Source organism: Necator americanus, chromosome III, assembly GCF_031761385.1.
Source record: "Necator americanus strain Aroian chromosome III, whole genome shotgun sequence".
Taxonomy (NCBI): domain Eukaryota; kingdom Metazoa; phylum Nematoda; class Chromadorea; order Rhabditida; family Ancylostomatidae; genus Necator; species Necator americanus.
In genome coordinates, this window is record NC_087373.1 from 21,405,427 (window position 1) to 21,422,833 (window position 17,407).

General features: G+C 41.2%; 2 protein-coding genes across 3 annotated transcripts; both read left to right on the forward strand.

Annotated features, from left to right (window-relative positions):
- Window positions 1-3,411: 3,411 nt before the first annotated feature.
- RB195_010377 (uncharacterized protein) lies at window positions 3,412-6,823 on the forward strand (the record flags this gene model as incomplete). The annotated part of the gene is made up of 11 exons (XM_064191351.1): window positions 3,412-3,458; window positions 3,517-3,556; window positions 3,652-3,767; window positions 3,832-3,940; window positions 4,019-4,165; window positions 5,440-5,493; window positions 5,546-5,689; window positions 5,869-5,937; window positions 5,991-6,119; window positions 6,623-6,756; window positions 6,811-6,823. 11 exons carry the CDS (start codon window positions 3,412-3,414, stop codon window positions 6,821-6,823), a joined length of 1,002 nt encoding a protein of 333 aa, XP_064048934.1.
- A 682-nt stretch (window positions 6,824-7,505) lies between these two features.
- Window positions 7,506-17,385, forward strand: RB195_010378 (uncharacterized protein; the record flags this gene model as incomplete). 2 transcript variants are annotated; one of them, XM_064191353.1, is made up of 19 exons in its annotated part: window positions 7,506-7,615; window positions 8,688-8,778; window positions 10,754-10,810; window positions 12,001-12,088; window positions 12,144-12,271; window positions 12,349-12,459; window positions 12,521-12,592; window positions 12,706-12,801; window positions 12,855-12,935; window positions 13,038-13,126; window positions 13,183-13,348; window positions 13,926-14,077; window positions 14,656-14,749; window positions 14,802-14,933; window positions 14,987-15,079; window positions 15,141-15,276; window positions 16,883-16,969; window positions 17,035-17,157; window positions 17,210-17,385. In XM_064191353.1, 19 exons carry the CDS (start codon window positions 7,506-7,508, stop codon window positions 17,383-17,385), a joined length of 2,082 nt encoding a protein of 693 aa, XP_064048935.1. The 2 variants fall into 2 exon arrangements, with proteins under 2 accessions (XP_064048935.1, XP_064048936.1); XM_064191352.1 differs by lacking the exon at window positions 7,506-7,615 and having other exon boundaries at window positions 8,695-8,778.
- Between the last annotated feature and the right edge of the window lie 22 nt (window positions 17,386-17,407).

Genomic DNA, 17,407 nt, shown 5'->3' on the forward strand with positions numbered 1-17,407 from the left:
TTTGACCCGACTGCAACAAGAACATTATTATGTTACATAATCCCTCGGATATATGATGAGCTACGTGATATCGCAGAAATCGTGAGTTGAATAACAAAATTTAAGACTCCCAACTTTTATTTACATCAGTTAACTCGAAGTGTATCCTCCGCACACCTACCGTTAACACTTAACATCCATGAACTGTGATTTCTTGGGAAATTTTATTTTCGATGTTGTATCTGGTAATGATGGTAAAATGCTTCGCAGAGTTCAAATTACAGTCATTTTTATCTATTATTTACCTGGTCCAGATGTGGGACTGGCTTAATACGCTATCACCTCTAAATAAATCCTCTGAATTGAGACGTGTGGCTTTAGGAGGAGTACGATCATGCACGTTCCATACATTTTCGAAACACATGGAAACAAATAAAAAGGGGGGATTTATCAACTATTCTCAGTCACGAAGTTGCTGAGAAGTTTTGGTGGTCATTGTTTTAACGACCACGGAATATCTCAATAAGGGTAGAAATAAAGGAGAGTTTGAAGGTGCTTTTCACATTTCTTATACACTTCTAACCACCTACACTGTTTATTTCGCATTTCCCAGAATTAGCTATTCCTCTCGAAAAATCTCCCGAAACATCTTTCTTATCATTTCACCTCTTGATCAACTAAAAAGGTTGTTCTGAAAATCTTGCTCTGGATTTAAAAAATAACAGTAGAGGTCGAATGGAAAAGAAAAAGCTAATCAGGCGTCTGACAGATGGTGATTTCTATGAATGCAAAAGTCACGAAACGCTGCACAGCATATGGTTCGAAACAGTCCTTTGACATACCAAGCCTTTCATTCCATCTGAATCGATAAGTCAATAGTAAACTCGTCAGGGAAGGACTTAAAAAACTGGTCGAAGGGTAGGAAGCAGTTGAGGGCAGTGGAGGTGAATACATAATACATTAATTTCTAGTTATAGTTGTCCTAATATTCAAAAGAGAAGTTTTCTGATAAAAACAGCCTTCCAAACTTCCGTCACAGCAAAGAACACTGATTAAAGGCGACGCATGACGAAATTGACGATGCTGGGATCTGTTTATGAATGGATAGGGCTAGAGAAGAAGTTCACAAGTATAAGCGTGCTCACATTTAATCACCCCTACTACTCCACAAAAAAGTGTTCACGACGGCTTTAGTTACACTGGTGTCTCCAACGATGAAGCATTACGGGTAACAGAACATTGGCGTCTGTAATTGTTGGCAGTAGTTGGTTGCAGCTTCTACCGCTTGTTTGAGTCACTTTAGTTGAAGAGGTTCGACCACATCGGAATTGAATGCGTTCCGTTGCGATCTTTTCTGGTTAATTGGGAGGAATTGGGCGTGATCACACTCACACTCTATTGCATCGCTACCCTAGAGTATTCACAGATGGCCCACTTCGTGTTACGTTGGCTTTAAAGATCGAGATAGCGACGAGGTAGAACTTTTTCTTGTAAGTGAGCTTATTTTCAAGAAGTTACAGCGCATTGAAGCACTCATTCCATTTACTAGTGAAGCCTGTGAGCGGAGGAGGTAGTGACGTCCTGTTTGTTCGTTCCAAGAATCTCGAGCGATATGCGTCAACGACTTTATCACGCTCAACAATGCCTGTGACTGTCCGACAAGAGGAGTTCTCTTGATAAGACTGTATGATTATGGCCGATGCATCAATAAGTGTTACCAGAAAAACAAATCACCGCATTATTAATAGAGGTCTCGCAGATCCGTTGGTTAGTGGACAGTCGTTGAGTATAGCAGACTAATTCCAAATTGCATGTGGTCTTTGGTAGAGAACAAGCATAGTTTCCGAAAAAAAATCGGACAGCCTTCTTCATGAGGTTGGAGTGGATGGGACGATCCGATAATTCGACAGCAGCATCGCGCCGGGATTGTATCTCTGCCATGAACCTCTAGGTTGATTATTTTCAAGAAACGGTGCGTTAACACTGGAAGTCGATCTGATCTCATCGTCTGCCGTAAGGTGGAATCGATTTGATTACGATAAAGCAGTCGACCGAGCATGTCGATGCTTCATGCAGAGATAGCATGTTATCTCGTGCTTGGCAATCATTACAGTGATATAGACGCTGTTCTTCGCGCGTCGTCTCTTCGTGAGCCGGTCGCACCGTCATCAACCACATCATTCTTACATGGACTTTTCTGGGTTTCTCTGCAAATTAAGCGTCAGATTCCTTTCGTCAAAGTAACCTCAACAGCAGAGGCATCGCATGATTTCGTTCGAGGTCGTAGAAAGGACACAGAAAATAGATCTACATTAAAGAGGCCTACGTAATTTCTAAAGAAACGGGATTAAATCATCTTAGTATTGATTGCTCTGTTCAGTTTACAAGCAAAATTTAGAAACTGGGTTCGTCGAACTCTCCAGTCCCAAATAATCATAGCTTAGATGGAAAAATCAAGAGTACTAGAATTCCAAGCACCGTTTCTCACCAAAGTTATCATTTTTCTTAGAGTTGACCAATCGTTTCATGACCACTAGTTTGAGAACTTCTGGTAAGTTGTTGTCAAAAAATGCCCCAATGTTACAATCGACGATGAAATGAAGCTTTTTGGCGAAATGTAATTAGTGATGAAGGTGCTTCTCTTCAATAAATTAATTACACTCTATAGATATTTTCACTCGCACCGCTATCGTGGCTGAAAGCAAGAACATTGAGGACAACCTGTAGTTGAACTATGATTGACCTTCGAAATAGACTGTTAAGTGCACCTTATCATCATATATGGAGACGTAAGACAACTAAGGTGCCCTTTATCATTTCGCATCATCATGATAAGCGTTTCTCGACGACTCTCTTTGTGAAATCTTCCGCTAATACTTGTTTGTAGCCTCTGCTACTCGTCACTAAAACTTACGTCAGTTTGGGGGTCATGCTTAGCAGCTGGAACTGTTTCACCTCATCTTTCCAAAGGATACGCATTCAGCACCACATAGACTAGTGAGTAACAGAAGAGTACTTGGCTTGTGACCAAACCGAAAAGACCTCCACGATGTGATGATCCGGTCAGCATCAGTTTACGTGCTATTTCTAGCAGCTGTTTTAAGAATCTTATGGATAAACTGCAGAAAATCGTCTGCATTGAATAAGGCTAATGTGCCACAAGTTCTTGATGGAAGCAAGGAATTTGGCGATCCACAAGAGGCCTCTTAGACAGACTAGAGGCTTCTTTCTCTTCTTTCTATTACTTCACTTTATTGGGTCGACCAGTACATCCATCATTGCCTCCTGCTGTTTTATTCTCCCTGATTACAGTGTGATGAATAAATTGTCATTAAACACGAGCCTTGAAAACTTCCGGATTGTAAGAAATAACTATAACGACTACTTTTTTAGAATCCTGTCTTACACGGCTGCTATAGCCAGGCTGTCGTTATGGATGACAACCAAGGATCCCCGACAGTGAAAAGCGAAGTGCTAACGTAAGTTCGGAGTGATGTGATTAAAAAAGTGTTTGTGCGTAACATGATAGATTTTCAGTGGCGGTGAAGAGGTGACGTTTAATGCTCATCAGCTTCTGGTGAGTGCACAACGTGCAATTCAGAGTAGCTAAAGAAGACTGTTAACCAGTGTTTGCCAAAAAAGACTTCTGCACAAATTCAGTTCTGCTTTAAGACGTATGACTACGAAAGGGAGATCCAAATTCTTGAGCGGGACATTCGACAGCAGAAAGAGTCTAGTGTGAATGCTAAGACGGCGATCACCTTCGAACAGCTACGGAAAATTCACAAGTGAGTTTCAAATACGTCGAAGAATTCATTTTCGAACTCCTTCTATATTTTGATGACTGTTCAGCCTTGGGAAATTGCTCGGACCACAGAAGGAATTGTTTTTCGATAGAATATGTAGAGCTGCAGACATACAACGAGCGTCTTTGAAAAATCGATTAAAACAAAATAAAGAGGTTAAGTCGCTTGCTATTGTCCTCACATTGGAGTCCAGTTTGTTTTACGTTATCTTGCATGTTATTATTCTACTGCAGAAATTCGAGCCTCCAACACTGACCTCTTATCGGGGGTGTTACCAAGAACCCAGCACACCTAACGAAAATGCTTCCTGCTTTATGACGCCACATTGGCAACAAATCACGCAGCTCAACTCCGCAAATGAGGATTTTGACAGAAAGCTTGTAAGGACTTCTCCCCTTTGCATTTTCAAAGCAATCTTTCTCTCTTTAATCTCATCCCATCATCATGTGTGGAAATATTATGAAATGCTTCAAAAAAGATCGCTATCAGATGTTTTACCACAGTATTACTGTACAGAACATCAAAGGATGACCATAGGATGACCACTCACTATACGTGAGTGATGAACACTATAGGTCAAACGTCCTTCACATGTTACTAGTGGTCTTTACTCATCCCACCAACTCACTTCTTACTCCGAGATCAAGGAATGAGATGTCATTTTAGTCTTCGTTTGGAGAATGTCTTTAGACGCGTCAATCCTACTTTCAACGTCCCGCTGACAGCAAGCATGTGCCTTGCTAGCTGTTCATTCCGCAGTTGTTCCTACTTTTTTCGGTTCTAATAACCGTGCTGAAAGCAAGCTAGAAAAACGGGTAATTAATCAAATAAGATAAACGATAATGACTAAGCTGTAACACAGTGTGATGGAGAACTTATATTATTCCTAGCAGAACCGTACAGTCGACGGCGAACGTGTCCGGTCAGCCAAATGCGTCTCGTCACCTCGAAGAATGACACTGACGTTGTTTCGTTACACAGATTGGCCCGCGGAGCAGAAGTGCCCGTATTCGCCGCGGAAGTTGTCTCCCAGAGTCGAACACTTTCGCCGTCAACTGCGAACGGCGAAAATAAGAGATTCGGTACACTATGTATTTTAACTCACAAAAACAGCTGACCTTATCTACATCACCCAGATGGAAAGAAAGTGCTGCGAAAACCATATTTTCTATATACGAGGAAGTGAAGTCATGTGAAAATGTATGTGTGCGATATTGGATTTTCGCTAAAAATAAGATAAAAATATAGATTAGGGTTTTAGGAAAGAGTGATGATGAATCTGCTATCCACCTTCGACTCTAATTTCTAGACCCTGTTGTCCTGAGTTCAGGTTATCCTGTCATAAACTAAGAAAAGCCAGGAAGATAGTGTTACTGAAGATATGTACTGTGGGCCGCCTGAAACATTATTCTTACTACTCTTCGTGAAGTTGCTTTAGGAAAAAAGAAAAGCTTAGGGAGAGAGGACTGGAACATTGGGATGTAGACTATTTTGAAAAAATTTCATTACAGAAATTCATAGTCGACGATACGGTTCTGGAACTTAACAAAAGTACAGTTTAACGGGAAGTTTCGGTTAATGATTTGTTATTCATTTAACCTCTGCAACTTCTCAAAACATACTTCACCGCTCATTTAAAATAAAGTTTTTACAGAATTACCTCTCTCCACCTACTCTGAACAGTCTCGTGCAAGTTTCGGCAATCGAAGTGAGTACCGTTCTATCTTCATCGAGCCTACTCGTTCACGTGCCGGTTGTAGGCTCCTCGAACACCATCGTCGTCAACAGCGGAACTCGCCCCTTTGCTTCGTCCGGGCAGCGTTTCGGAAGACGAAATGAAACTTCCAGCGGAAAGATCACTCGACTTGATGCAGTTGGGGTTCTCTTTCGAAGAAGTCAAGCAGGTGTTCGGTCTCCTTCCTAATTATATCGAGTTCCTGGATATTCTTTTAAGCATATCACTGATAATAAAATATATTAAAGCGGCTGAAACGGAATTTGCTTCGAATTTGCGGTAGCCCATCATTGAATTTTTTGAGTGTTGCTTTTTGCCGATTGAAAACGTAAAGTTATTCTATTTCAGATAGCTGATCTATTTGACCAATACAAGGAGATAATCAAACCTCATAACCCAGGTCTCACTCTGAACCAGGTGCCATCTCGAATATGGATGTTTTTCAGCAAACATGACGGCTAACATTGCAGGCTTTAAGTCAGTTTGCCAACCTCATTTCCATATCAGTTCCTGAAAACTTGAGACTGCTTGCACACACATTCAACTTGCTAGAGATGGGCTACACCAGGCAAGAGGTTGCTCGTCTGCTGGCGAAGGAGGTTAGTCCTATGTTCTATGATCTTTCTTATGAGAACAAAAGTGCTAAACAAGACGGGTAGGTAGAAGGTACTACGAAAGGCGTTACGAAAGTTGTTGCCTTCTTTTCAATAGTAGGGGACGTGGTTTGCAAGTAATGCAACAAAGTTCTGAATAGCGCCCGAAAACTTAAGAATAAGTAGCATCAGCAGCACCAGAAGCATCATTGCGTTAAACGAGACGGCTCACCACGTACGTAAGTAGAAGTGACGAAATGAAACAGCGAAAAGGGAAAAATTGTGAAAATACTCGGTAAAACAACCTTTTATTGTGGTCATAGGTATGAATTTTCACTTCTGAATGTTTCATACAGAAAATTGGGGATTCGGATTTGAGGAGAATATTTGACATTCTATTCTACATGCGTACAAACTGATTTACCCTAACATTCTTTAGAGGACCCAACATCGGACATTTCTTCGATAATTTCCTTAACAAACAAAATACGCTATACAGCAAATTTTAGCGACGGAGACCTCCAATGGACGTCACAGATGTGGATATGAAATCGAAGAGAATAAGGACAAACTCGGGGACAGAAACCAACGGAGAGACATATGTCGCCCAAGAGACAAATGGTAACCAATCGGATGATGAGGTGTAAGTTCCGCTGATATTCATCTCAAACAGAAGATTCTCAACCGCCTTTTTTAGGCCAACTTCTTGACGACGTAACTTACTCCAGGGTGTCTGCTTTCGAAGCGCGAGGAAATTTCTCGTCTAGATTCAATTCTGCTTTAACTTGATCACGAGCCATTCCGCCTTTTTTTACATGTGATTTTCTTCCCAAGGGTTGTTCTAATACTAATTTTTCTATTTAATAAATTTCTTTTTTGTTGCTGACTACGGTGCAAATTTAGAAGAATGGGGACTGTTGCAATGTCGTTTGACTGAAACAATTTTCAAACATACTTCTACCCATACATAAATAAATAAATAAACAAATAAATTTATTTATTTGTTCATTTATATACATATATAGGTTAATGGGCAAGAAATTTGCGTACTGCTTTCTTGTAATAACGGTTTTTTCCTCCACTTGTATTATCAACAACAGCATGTCTTACTGAAGAAGTTCACCGTAGTTTTGTTAAGCAACAAGATTGTACGATTTCAGTACATATCTTAAATTATGATGTACATCATAACATATTACATTGCGTATTTTATATTAAATTGGACAGGTTAAGAGCACTATAGGATCAATCAATCGATGCTACACTTGTCTGGGAGCATACAAATGCTGAATTCGTGCTTCGCCTAGCCCCCGCACGTCATGCCTACGAAACATCGTAGGCTTGTCTGTATAGTTCAGACACACGTTCATAAAGCACAAATGATTCTGTCGAATGGGCGGGGCATTCCAGGAGCAGGAAGTTCCGCTGCGACTGTACAGACGATGGTTTGAAATCGTCCCTGAGCCAACCAAGTCTTTCATCACTTCGGACTCTATAAATTGGTACCAAACTCGTTTAGGAACCTAAGAGCGATGAACTGTTAAGTCGCTTGAGCTTCATCAGTGTAGCGCTGTCGAGTTCAGAAGAAAAAAATGAAAACTATTCCATTGAATTAAAGTTGAACAGCTCGGCGCAACCCTAAAGAACCGAATGATTCCAAGTAATCCGTCCTTCCGTTCTTCAATTTCGTGCTCTATAAGTTTCAAGAAAAGTTTTCACTGACCTCCTTTAGTACAGACCCGCCAAAATTAGAACAATAAAACGCGAACATGGAAATCAGTATTTGGCGTGCATACGACTACTTCACACAAGCATTATGCACCATCATGACGTAGAAGACATGAAGAAAGAAGATGTCACTAAACAGCAATAAGACATAAAAGATGTGAAAACACGAATTGCTTTATGATAACTCGATAATTTTGTGGAGTGGGCTTCTTATTCTCAGAAAGAGCATGTCTGCAGTTACAAAGGTACAGCAGTGGTACCAAAATTTCTAAAACGGACTTTATGGATAAGTTCTAGTGCTGTTGCGGCGATTCGCTTCTCTTTTGCCTTCCTGTCCCACTTGTCCCAATGGGCCTTTTTGGATCCGACAAGGTCGTGTAAGGTTATCGAAACGATAACAATGAGGGCATTATTGTCACTGCAGAGTTTCGCAAAATTCATAGTACCACTCTCAATAATTTAAAAAAAAAATTGCCTCCTAAGTGAGTTTGTGAGGAAATAGAAAATCCTGCAAATAGGAGCTGTTTTCGCCGAATGAAAAGTGATAACCGCAAAAGAGGATCAGTGTTAGAGTGCTGACGACATCTCACGCACCCCCTGCACCTCTTATCGCAATCAAAACAACCATATGACCGTAGCAGCCTTCTGAGACTGTCACTCTTGTGCCCACTATACCAAACTACATTCCACTGTTATTTCTTTATCATACATTCATTTCACATAGTTCTCATGTTTTATAATGAAAGCGGATTAACACAATTATTGCTATCTGAAAGAATTCATACTCCTCTTATGACCGTCTACCTTTTTCCCTCGCGTTTGTGAAGCTTTTAAAAGATTCTTTAGCGATCCAATGCAAGCTCAAAGCCGCCCTGATTTAGCTGGAGCTCAGTACGACAAATCAGAAGATTGCGTACGGGTTTCCCGTGTTTATCCAGTAAGTGAAGATTTGCACCAACACAACGAAAATACAAATAATTCCGTTTAACGCGCCGTTGATGCAATGTTGTAAGCATGTTCATCAAACTTTTTAACTCCGGGATTATGTCGTATCTTCTTCTCCATTTATTTGCTTCTTTTTTTTTGCAATTCTGTAAAAGCCTTTTGGAAATACTGACCACTTACCGTCCCCGACTAGACGATTTGATTTTTGACAACCGCAGTTTCTGTTTCGCTTTCTTGGGGATAAAAATATGATGAGCCAACATGGACATTCCAAGATGATAAGTAAACTAAATCACCATTGGTGACAGTGATGGTGTTTCGAAGTCTCTGTTGGAAGAGATGTTCCATATTTGTTGAGCTTATGTAATTGGCACAGATTACTAAAAAAAATAGTAGCATAACAAAGGCTCCGAGACCAATACACTAGAAACCACCTCGAATCTTCATAAATTAGGCGTCGAACGTCTGTAGAACGCGTTACGTCCTCCAATGGTCTGAGTGATGTTTTTGGAAGCAGTTTTCTTTGCAGACGTTATGACCAAGGAAATATGTATGCAGTTGACGAGAATGTTTGATTTGGTAAGAATGGACGTTTTCAAACGTTGCGAGTGAAACTTGTGGCCGTGTTTCCGTGGACGCGAAGTGCATTTATCACCCAGAATTTCTCTATCAGAATTCTGGAAAGAGTGTAATTCATCAACAAAGCAGCGATTACCCAAGGACAACGTCTCAGCTTGAACTCAAAGCGATTAGCACGTTTTTGGTGACCCACATAGTAAACAGAATACCTGCTGTGATAGAAAAACCTAAAGGCGATCAGTTTAGCGACATCTAAGTTGCCTGAGAGTAGTTGCCGAAGATTCCTCGTTCCCTCTAGGTATTTGAAGTATTTCTAGCCTATGTTTGCTGCTGAATTTTACAGAACACTAGAAGAATTTTTTTGGACAAAGAACTAGAATCTACTCTCATACAGATCAGAATTATTAAAAAAAAAACTCGAAAACTTTATGACCTACAAAAAATCTAAATTAAGGAATCAGTACAAAAATAGGGTCTCATGGGACCGCGCAGCCCGCCGGTGGGCCACGCCCGTGTCATATTGGAAAAGCGCGCGGTCCCACTAGCAGACACGCAAGGAGCGCGCGGTCGTCAATGGGTTAAAGGCATCATTCCACGGATCTGAGGTGGTACGGATTTCAGGTGGAGTATTCGCATACGGGCATACGGGATAGTAGATTATGGAGAGGGGGTGATTCCGTCTATTTCTTATTAATTGCCGTAAAAAACGGCCCGGAAGATACGGCTTCGGACGTTCTGGCGCACTATTTCCTACAAGGAGTTGGACTGGAGCGCACCAGCTTTGTGCGGCGCCGCGTCTTCCGGGCCGTTTTTTACGGAGATAAGGAAGAAATGGACGGAATCACCCTCCTCTCCATAATCTACTATCACAACTTACAATAATGCTCCACCTGAAATCTGCACCACCTCAGATTCGTGGGGCGATGTATGTCTGCCATGATGCCATGATGTATGATATCTGCCGATTAAGACAAGTAGGTATGTCTCAGCCCTATCTAGTACTTGAGAACACCCAACCCTGAAAATATCTCCGGGACTGTCTTTTTGGCCACCGTGGTTGCTGCCATAACCTCTGTTTTACCTTCACTGCAATAAATTAAAATATTATAACATTCACCATCATGCCTCGGTTTTGACAAAATCACTACCGCTGCCTTGTTCTTGTAAATGGTCCTCTTGATCAACTGCTTCGTTCCAAACCATCTTGGGTTCCCTTCAACATGGCAACAGCAAGGTACCCGCGCCAATTCTACAAAAAATGGGCGCAGAAATTACGCGTAAACTGTACATATTATGGCTTTGAAAGACTTGAAAAACAGATTTGAAAGAAAATTACAGTCATCTGCAAATATTAGCATGTTGCGATTTTCCATACTGTTCCATTGCAGATTGAAGAAAGCTCACAATCGCCGATGCAATTAACTTGGCAAGGGATAACCGTCCACGTGAGTAGACTCTCTTAAAACAGACATTTCAAAAGCATCATTTTTAGTGTTACTATTTAATATTTCGCTAGGACCATTTTGCACATTTATGCTATTCTCAGAATGGGTCGTTATACAACGAAGGCACAGAATTTCAGCGATAGTTGCAAGGCAGCTCAGAATACCAAACCAAATTGCATTGGTCATCCACAAATAGTGTAAAACTGAATGGTTATTTTTCTATCATGGGCAAGTGAATTTTGAAGGAGAAGCACTGAAGCCTACCAGAAAGGCGGAAGAAGATTGTAGAATATGAATGAGAGTAAATTCTACACTTCGAAAAATTTTTGTCTGTCTAACCAAGAGAAGTAAAGTAAGTACAGAACATCGCATTATTTATGGGATGACCTATTATCCACCTCCGCATGGACAGTTCATTTGGAGTTGAAAGAAATTACATGTAACAATCATTTAAGAGAGCCGACCTCCTACACCTTTAGAGAAGGGGTTATGTGACCGTTTACTCGCTAAAATGGCTTGGAAAACCTTTCTAAGACTTTGTAAATTGAATAAAAAGTTGCATGCGACTCATTTCTTTACTTTTGCGCTTAGTTTCCGAGCGGTTTTTCTTTTGTTTCTTGTGCTCCTCTGATTTTCACCTTTTTTTCTTGCAGCTCTCAAAAAATTGTAGCATAAAATTCAGGCACAAACTGGTACATATATTGCATTATTATTGTATTATGTGTATAGTTGTATAAATCTGTGATTTATCATATTTCTTACAATGGTTGCCAACAATAACATAAGCTTTGTGAATGTTCAACAATTTTTTTCAGTTCCTGTAAAAAAAATGTTTTTTCTACGTTAGCTTTGTCCTTCCTTTTTGGGAGCGTCACAACTATTCTGCACCCATCGATTGTATTGTCGCTCAGATCTATGTCCAAAACTAAATGGTGCGTATTTAGAAGCCACACTGCAATAAATGGATAGCTCGAATGTGAACACGTAATATGGCAACTTCCTTAGCGGATGCATAAGGATTTTTTTTTTGACATAACAGCACCCTATGTCGGACCAAAAGTGCCTTCTTAGTAATCCAAAGTGTATCTGCAACAAAGATCTCAGCAACTGAAGCTTAGAAGCAACTGAAGCCTCTGAAGTCCAGAAAAAAAACCTTTGGAACTGTTGTTGTTGATTGCAAAACTTTTCAGGTGGAGGAGCGAGGCCATTTTTGGGACCGCTACTTTCCGACAAAGTTGCGTGCTAGGCGACCTGCATCCAGAACGGTACTCAACAACGGTTAGTTAATAAGAGGTTTCGGGACGTTCCTCAAAATTAAACCAACAAAATTCAGTTCACGGCACGGCAAACCCTGGCGAATTAATGGTTATAATGGGTGCGAGTGGTGCAGGCAAGACCTGCTTGCTGAATGTGCTCGCACACAGAAATCTAAACAATATGCAGATCCAGGGAACAGTGAAAGTGAGAAGGACAGGAACTACCAACTAACAAACTACGGTAAGTATGACTATATCAATCAAAATGAAGAAGTAATTTAGGTGAACCAAAAGCTTGTCACCAAGGATTTCATGCGAGAGTCGTGCGCTTATGTCCAACAAGACGATTGTTTCATTGGATCGCTTACTGTCAAAGAACATTTGGAGTTCAGTGTAGGAGTCACGTGCCTACCCTTGTTCCTCCCCAGCCAGAATTCCGAGAATCCATTTCCAGGCCGTCCTACGCATGGGTGGTGGGTACCGTACAAAGCGACAACTAAGAAAGGTTGAAGAGGTGATGAGCGAAGTGAGTTGAGCTGGAAGTGCTTCGTCTAACCAATGAAAAGAGTGCTAGGCTCGAAGTTGAAGGCTGTGGATTCAGCCCTCAAGGTTTTCTTTGTACAACTCCATGTTTTGCAGCTAGGTCTCGACGACTGCGCTAACTCTGTGATTGGGACACGATCTCTGAAGGGCATTTCGGGTGGAGAGAAGAAGCGAGTGGCGTTCGCCTCGGAGGTGCTTGGAAAGATCAAAAGACTATGAGTTTTTCCTTAAACCTCTTAATTCAGATTCTAACGAACCCTCCTATTTTGTTATGTGATGAACCGACATCTGGGCTGGACTCGTTCCTGGCTCTTCAAGTAATTAATGTAGGTTGCGGATCTCATGTTTCTCCAAACATTTTGAGGAATTAATGAAGCTAGGAATGTTTCTCCAACCCTAATCCTAGCAGTGATCAATAAGAAATCTAGGTGCTCAAGAAACTAGCCAGCACAAAATCTATGACTATCATTCTTACTATTCATCAACCATCGAGTCAGGTTTTCGAACTGTTCGATAGGTTTGTTGTTTATCTACGATTTTTTTAAGCATTAGTTCAACTTAGACCATGTTTAGGGTTTACATGATGGCTAACGGTCGCGTGGCGTTCTGTGGATCTCAGCTGGAAGCTGTCAAGTTTTGGATGAGTATAGGCCAGCCTCTTCCTCGCAACTTCAACCCAGCAGATCACTACGTCTCATCGATCGCCGACAAGGAAAATTCTCCTGGAAAAACCTCTGCAGTGAGTCCAAACAACAGCAATCGCATCCTGGGAAGCACTTTGAATCATCTATTCATTTGGAACAGCTGATCAGCGGAACCAGATTGCTGTTGCTTTATAGAGCTTCACGATAAATTTATGTCTACGTACTTTTCTTCTTAATTCGTTTCTTTTCAAAAGTATGTTACCTAGTACTTTTCTAGTCTAAGCCTGCCCTACTTGCTGCCTTAACTATTTTTGTGGTACTTCTGGCGAGATCTCTTTTGAATTTAAACATTTTGATTTGAAGAAGCTAAAAATTGGAAACTTCCAAAAATAAAACGCTAATGACTGATTTTTGACTTATTAAGAAGTGCGCCACAAGGCTGAGATTTTACGTAGCCATTCGGGACTTATATCCTTGGGATTTTCCAGAAACTTATGAAATGTAAAATTTGGCAAGTCCCATTGAAAAGATTCAAAATATTAATCGATGTAACTGGAACAAAGCTCAAGCTGAAGAGGAGAGTTACACAACGCCGAAGTTCGAAAATTAATTAATACGTTACTGGAACTTAGTGACAAACGGAACGAACTTTTCCTCCAAAGTTTCATTAAGGAGATTTGTGACGCTTACGAAAAAAGTCCATATATGTCCTGCCTCCAAAAGAAACAGCAACAGGATTTCTACCCACCAAACGTCGTCAGTGCTGAGTCCAACACCAAACGATCGCGCAATGGAAGATCTAGTTCTACACGATTTGCTGCCAGGTATCTTATAAATAATGAAGAACATACCCGACTCATTCGATACGTACATACAGCTCGATGCCGAGAAAGTACGCGCTCTGCTGAGGAGAACAACACCGAATGACTTTTTTCATAATGATGAGCAAAACGTATCAAAGGGTTTTGTTTTGTGTTTCGCGTTCTTGTCGCGGACGAAAAAAAAGAAGATAATGGGTATGGTAGCACCGTAAATCATTTTTAACACACATTCACGATTCGAAACTTTTTACACATATTTACGGTTCCCTATGATCTGCAGACAATTTCACTGTGCACAAATCACTCCTTCGCCTACATATGAGTAATCCCTGTGCGTTATCACGTCACTCAGAAACGTCACTCACCATAGAGTAAGAGAGTTACCTCGAAGAATGATACTCTGGTAGCAAGCGTAACCAGCGACAAATCCAGGGTAATAGCGCTACGGCGAAACTAAGAATTATTCCATGGGAACACACTTCATAGCGCTCAGTAGCCGATCCAGACCGCCGCGCAATACAATTTTTTCCCTTTTCATCTTCCTTCATCCTTTCCTCTCTTTTTTACAAATCAGTTTACAGTTGCGTCAATCAGATCCGCGCCCTCCATTGGCGTAATATGATGTCGACGATACGGGAACCAACCTTGTTGAAAGTTCAAATCGCTCAATCTATTGTGAGACTACGAAATCAGCACATACTTTCGTTCATGCACTGCATCGCTTCAGCTGATCGCCACTCTCACCGGCCTTGTCTATCTGAACGACTCGTACACACAGGAGAAGGTCGCAAACATTAACGGTTCTATGTATCAACTAGTTGTCAACATGGCTTTCATGTTCCAGTTCAGTGTTGTGAACGTAAGTATGCGTTTTTCATAGATTTCGTCAGGTGACGAGAATCCATGTTCCAGAACTTTTGCTCGGAAGTTCACACATTCTACCGCGAGTATGGCTCAGGATTGTATAAAGTCAGCTCGTACTTCATAGCAAAAAATCTGGCCGAGGCTCGTTCTTGAGTTATTCTAGACGTTCCCATATGCGTAAGGATGAAGGCAATTGTTACAGCTTCCCAACTACACTCTCTCCGCAGTACTTTTTGCGACGATTTTATACTGGATGTCACGCATGGTTCCACTTTTGGACACGTTCCTTTTCTACCTGCTCGTCGCAATTCTTGTGCAAAACACAGCGATTTCGATTGGTCAGTGAGTTTCGTTGGAACAACCAAAAAAAGAATCGACAGAAAATGTGCACAATAATAGGTAAACAATAGTATGAGAATGGGGACCTCGACAGTGTGTAATAACATTCAACTTTTCAGAACAACTATGAGGATGCAAGCCTCTTTATACATTAGTTGGTGGAATTTAAGATTCATTGTAGGACCAGCAAGACCCTTTTCCAGTATAAGAAGAAGGATCACGGATAACTACAGTCTCAATCTACGAGAACCATTCTCGTGGTTTTACCCGCTCCACATGTTGAAGAAAATGCATGAAGGAATTTCCCGATCAGATTCAGATAGCAGCATCAGATTTTAGCCAGTTATAGCTATAAATTGCCTTTTACACAAATCGAATACCAACGGGAGAAAATTTGGCTAGAAGTGTTGCAGGATAGTAACATCTAGGATGACGCTATCATAGGGAATCCGGTCGGTTGTCGCTTGGAAATCACCATCAGGCTACTTTTCAGATCCTTAGAGAATGCGAGCCCTAGAAAACTTGAAAACATGACTGAGGAAAGGAAACGCAAAGCAAGTGGAAGCAAATGAAAATGGAATTCATATGTTGTCGGTTGCGAAAAGTCAGCAGAGTGACACAACTTCACATATTTGCCAGAATGGTAGTGAAAGTATACCTGTAAAACGCAGTGCATAAGCCCATCTATTAGTTGATAGAAGTAAAAGTAAAGGTCTGGCGTTAATCAATCCGCTTGAGATGCACCTACGTGTTCGACTTCGACTTCGAGGTCTATGAACGAGCGATGAGCCTTACAATTACTTGCGGGGTCAGCCGATGTGTCAAGTCAGTCAGTCCTGTCAGACAAGTCTGGTACCAATTTATCGACCTCGTAGGGATGAAGGGCTTGGTGAACACCAGGGCTGATTCGAACCTCCTATCGATGGTGCAGACAGCGGAACCTCTTGCTGACTGCGCTACATCCCTCCTCTTTTATTACTTGAAACTACTATTATTTAATATCATAGTCAGGTCAAAAAGATCTCAAGCTTAGTGGATGCAGTGGAACGCCCGTCTGCGATTGAAATTATACGCCTTCTGATCTCTTCCACCAAAATTTAACCGACCAAAGTCAGCTCCATCGCGTCATATCAAGCACCGTCACCTGCATAATTGCACCATGCTACAGGTCATTTTGACCAGATTATATTTGGGCGGAACAAAAAAACTTCCTTCTCCTTCTTTGCTGCATCAAATTTCCTACTTTCTCTTAGTGCTAATGCGTTCAGCAACCGCAGAAAATTGGTTCATATTCGCTGCTTCCCAGCCCATCCCCAGCAGCTACCCTTTTACGCCACTATTGCTAAAGTTCTGAGCTACATTTCACAGTACGTGTCCTGATCATTTCTTTTAATAGCTTACTAAAGTCAAATCTCATACCTACGTTTAAACTTTTCTACCTAGTGTAATGTAAGCGGGAAGGGCATTCCAGAAATCGGCGATAACGATGGCTATATTCTCGTAGGGTCTCCACTCTTTTTGGAAGCTGTTGCAATCGAAAAAGTAAAAAGAGAGATGTTAAAGATGTCTTTATTTCTTCTTCCGCCACTTATTTGTACATTTCAGGGTATGCAGCAGGTTGTATCTTTGCTTCTGTTTCGCTAGCAGTAGCAGTGCTACCCATTTTCGTAGTTCCAATGATGGCCTTCGGAGGTGAAGCTTCAACACGTTTGATCCGTTATAGAGGTTTATAGCGATAATCTTTATGAATGATTCAGGTTTCTTCATTAACCAGGGCTCCTTACCTTGGTTCTTTTATCCATTCAAGTACCTCTCTTACTTCGGATACGCCTTCGAGAGCTTGGTCGTCAACGAATGGAGCCATGTCAACTCAATTTCAGGTAGCTCTCGTCACACTCACACATAGCACACTTCAGAGAAAGATCATTTCAGGTTGCACTCGACCTCAAGGAATAGGTTGTTACGCAAATGGAACTGATGTTATCACTAGTCTTAGCTTTGCGCCTCAAAATATGTGGCGTAACGTGGGCATTATTGCAGCCATGATCATTGCTTTCCGTTCTATTGCTTTCTTGGGACTGCTAACACGAGCCAAACTACAGAAGTGATGAATACTATCTAGCCAGCACC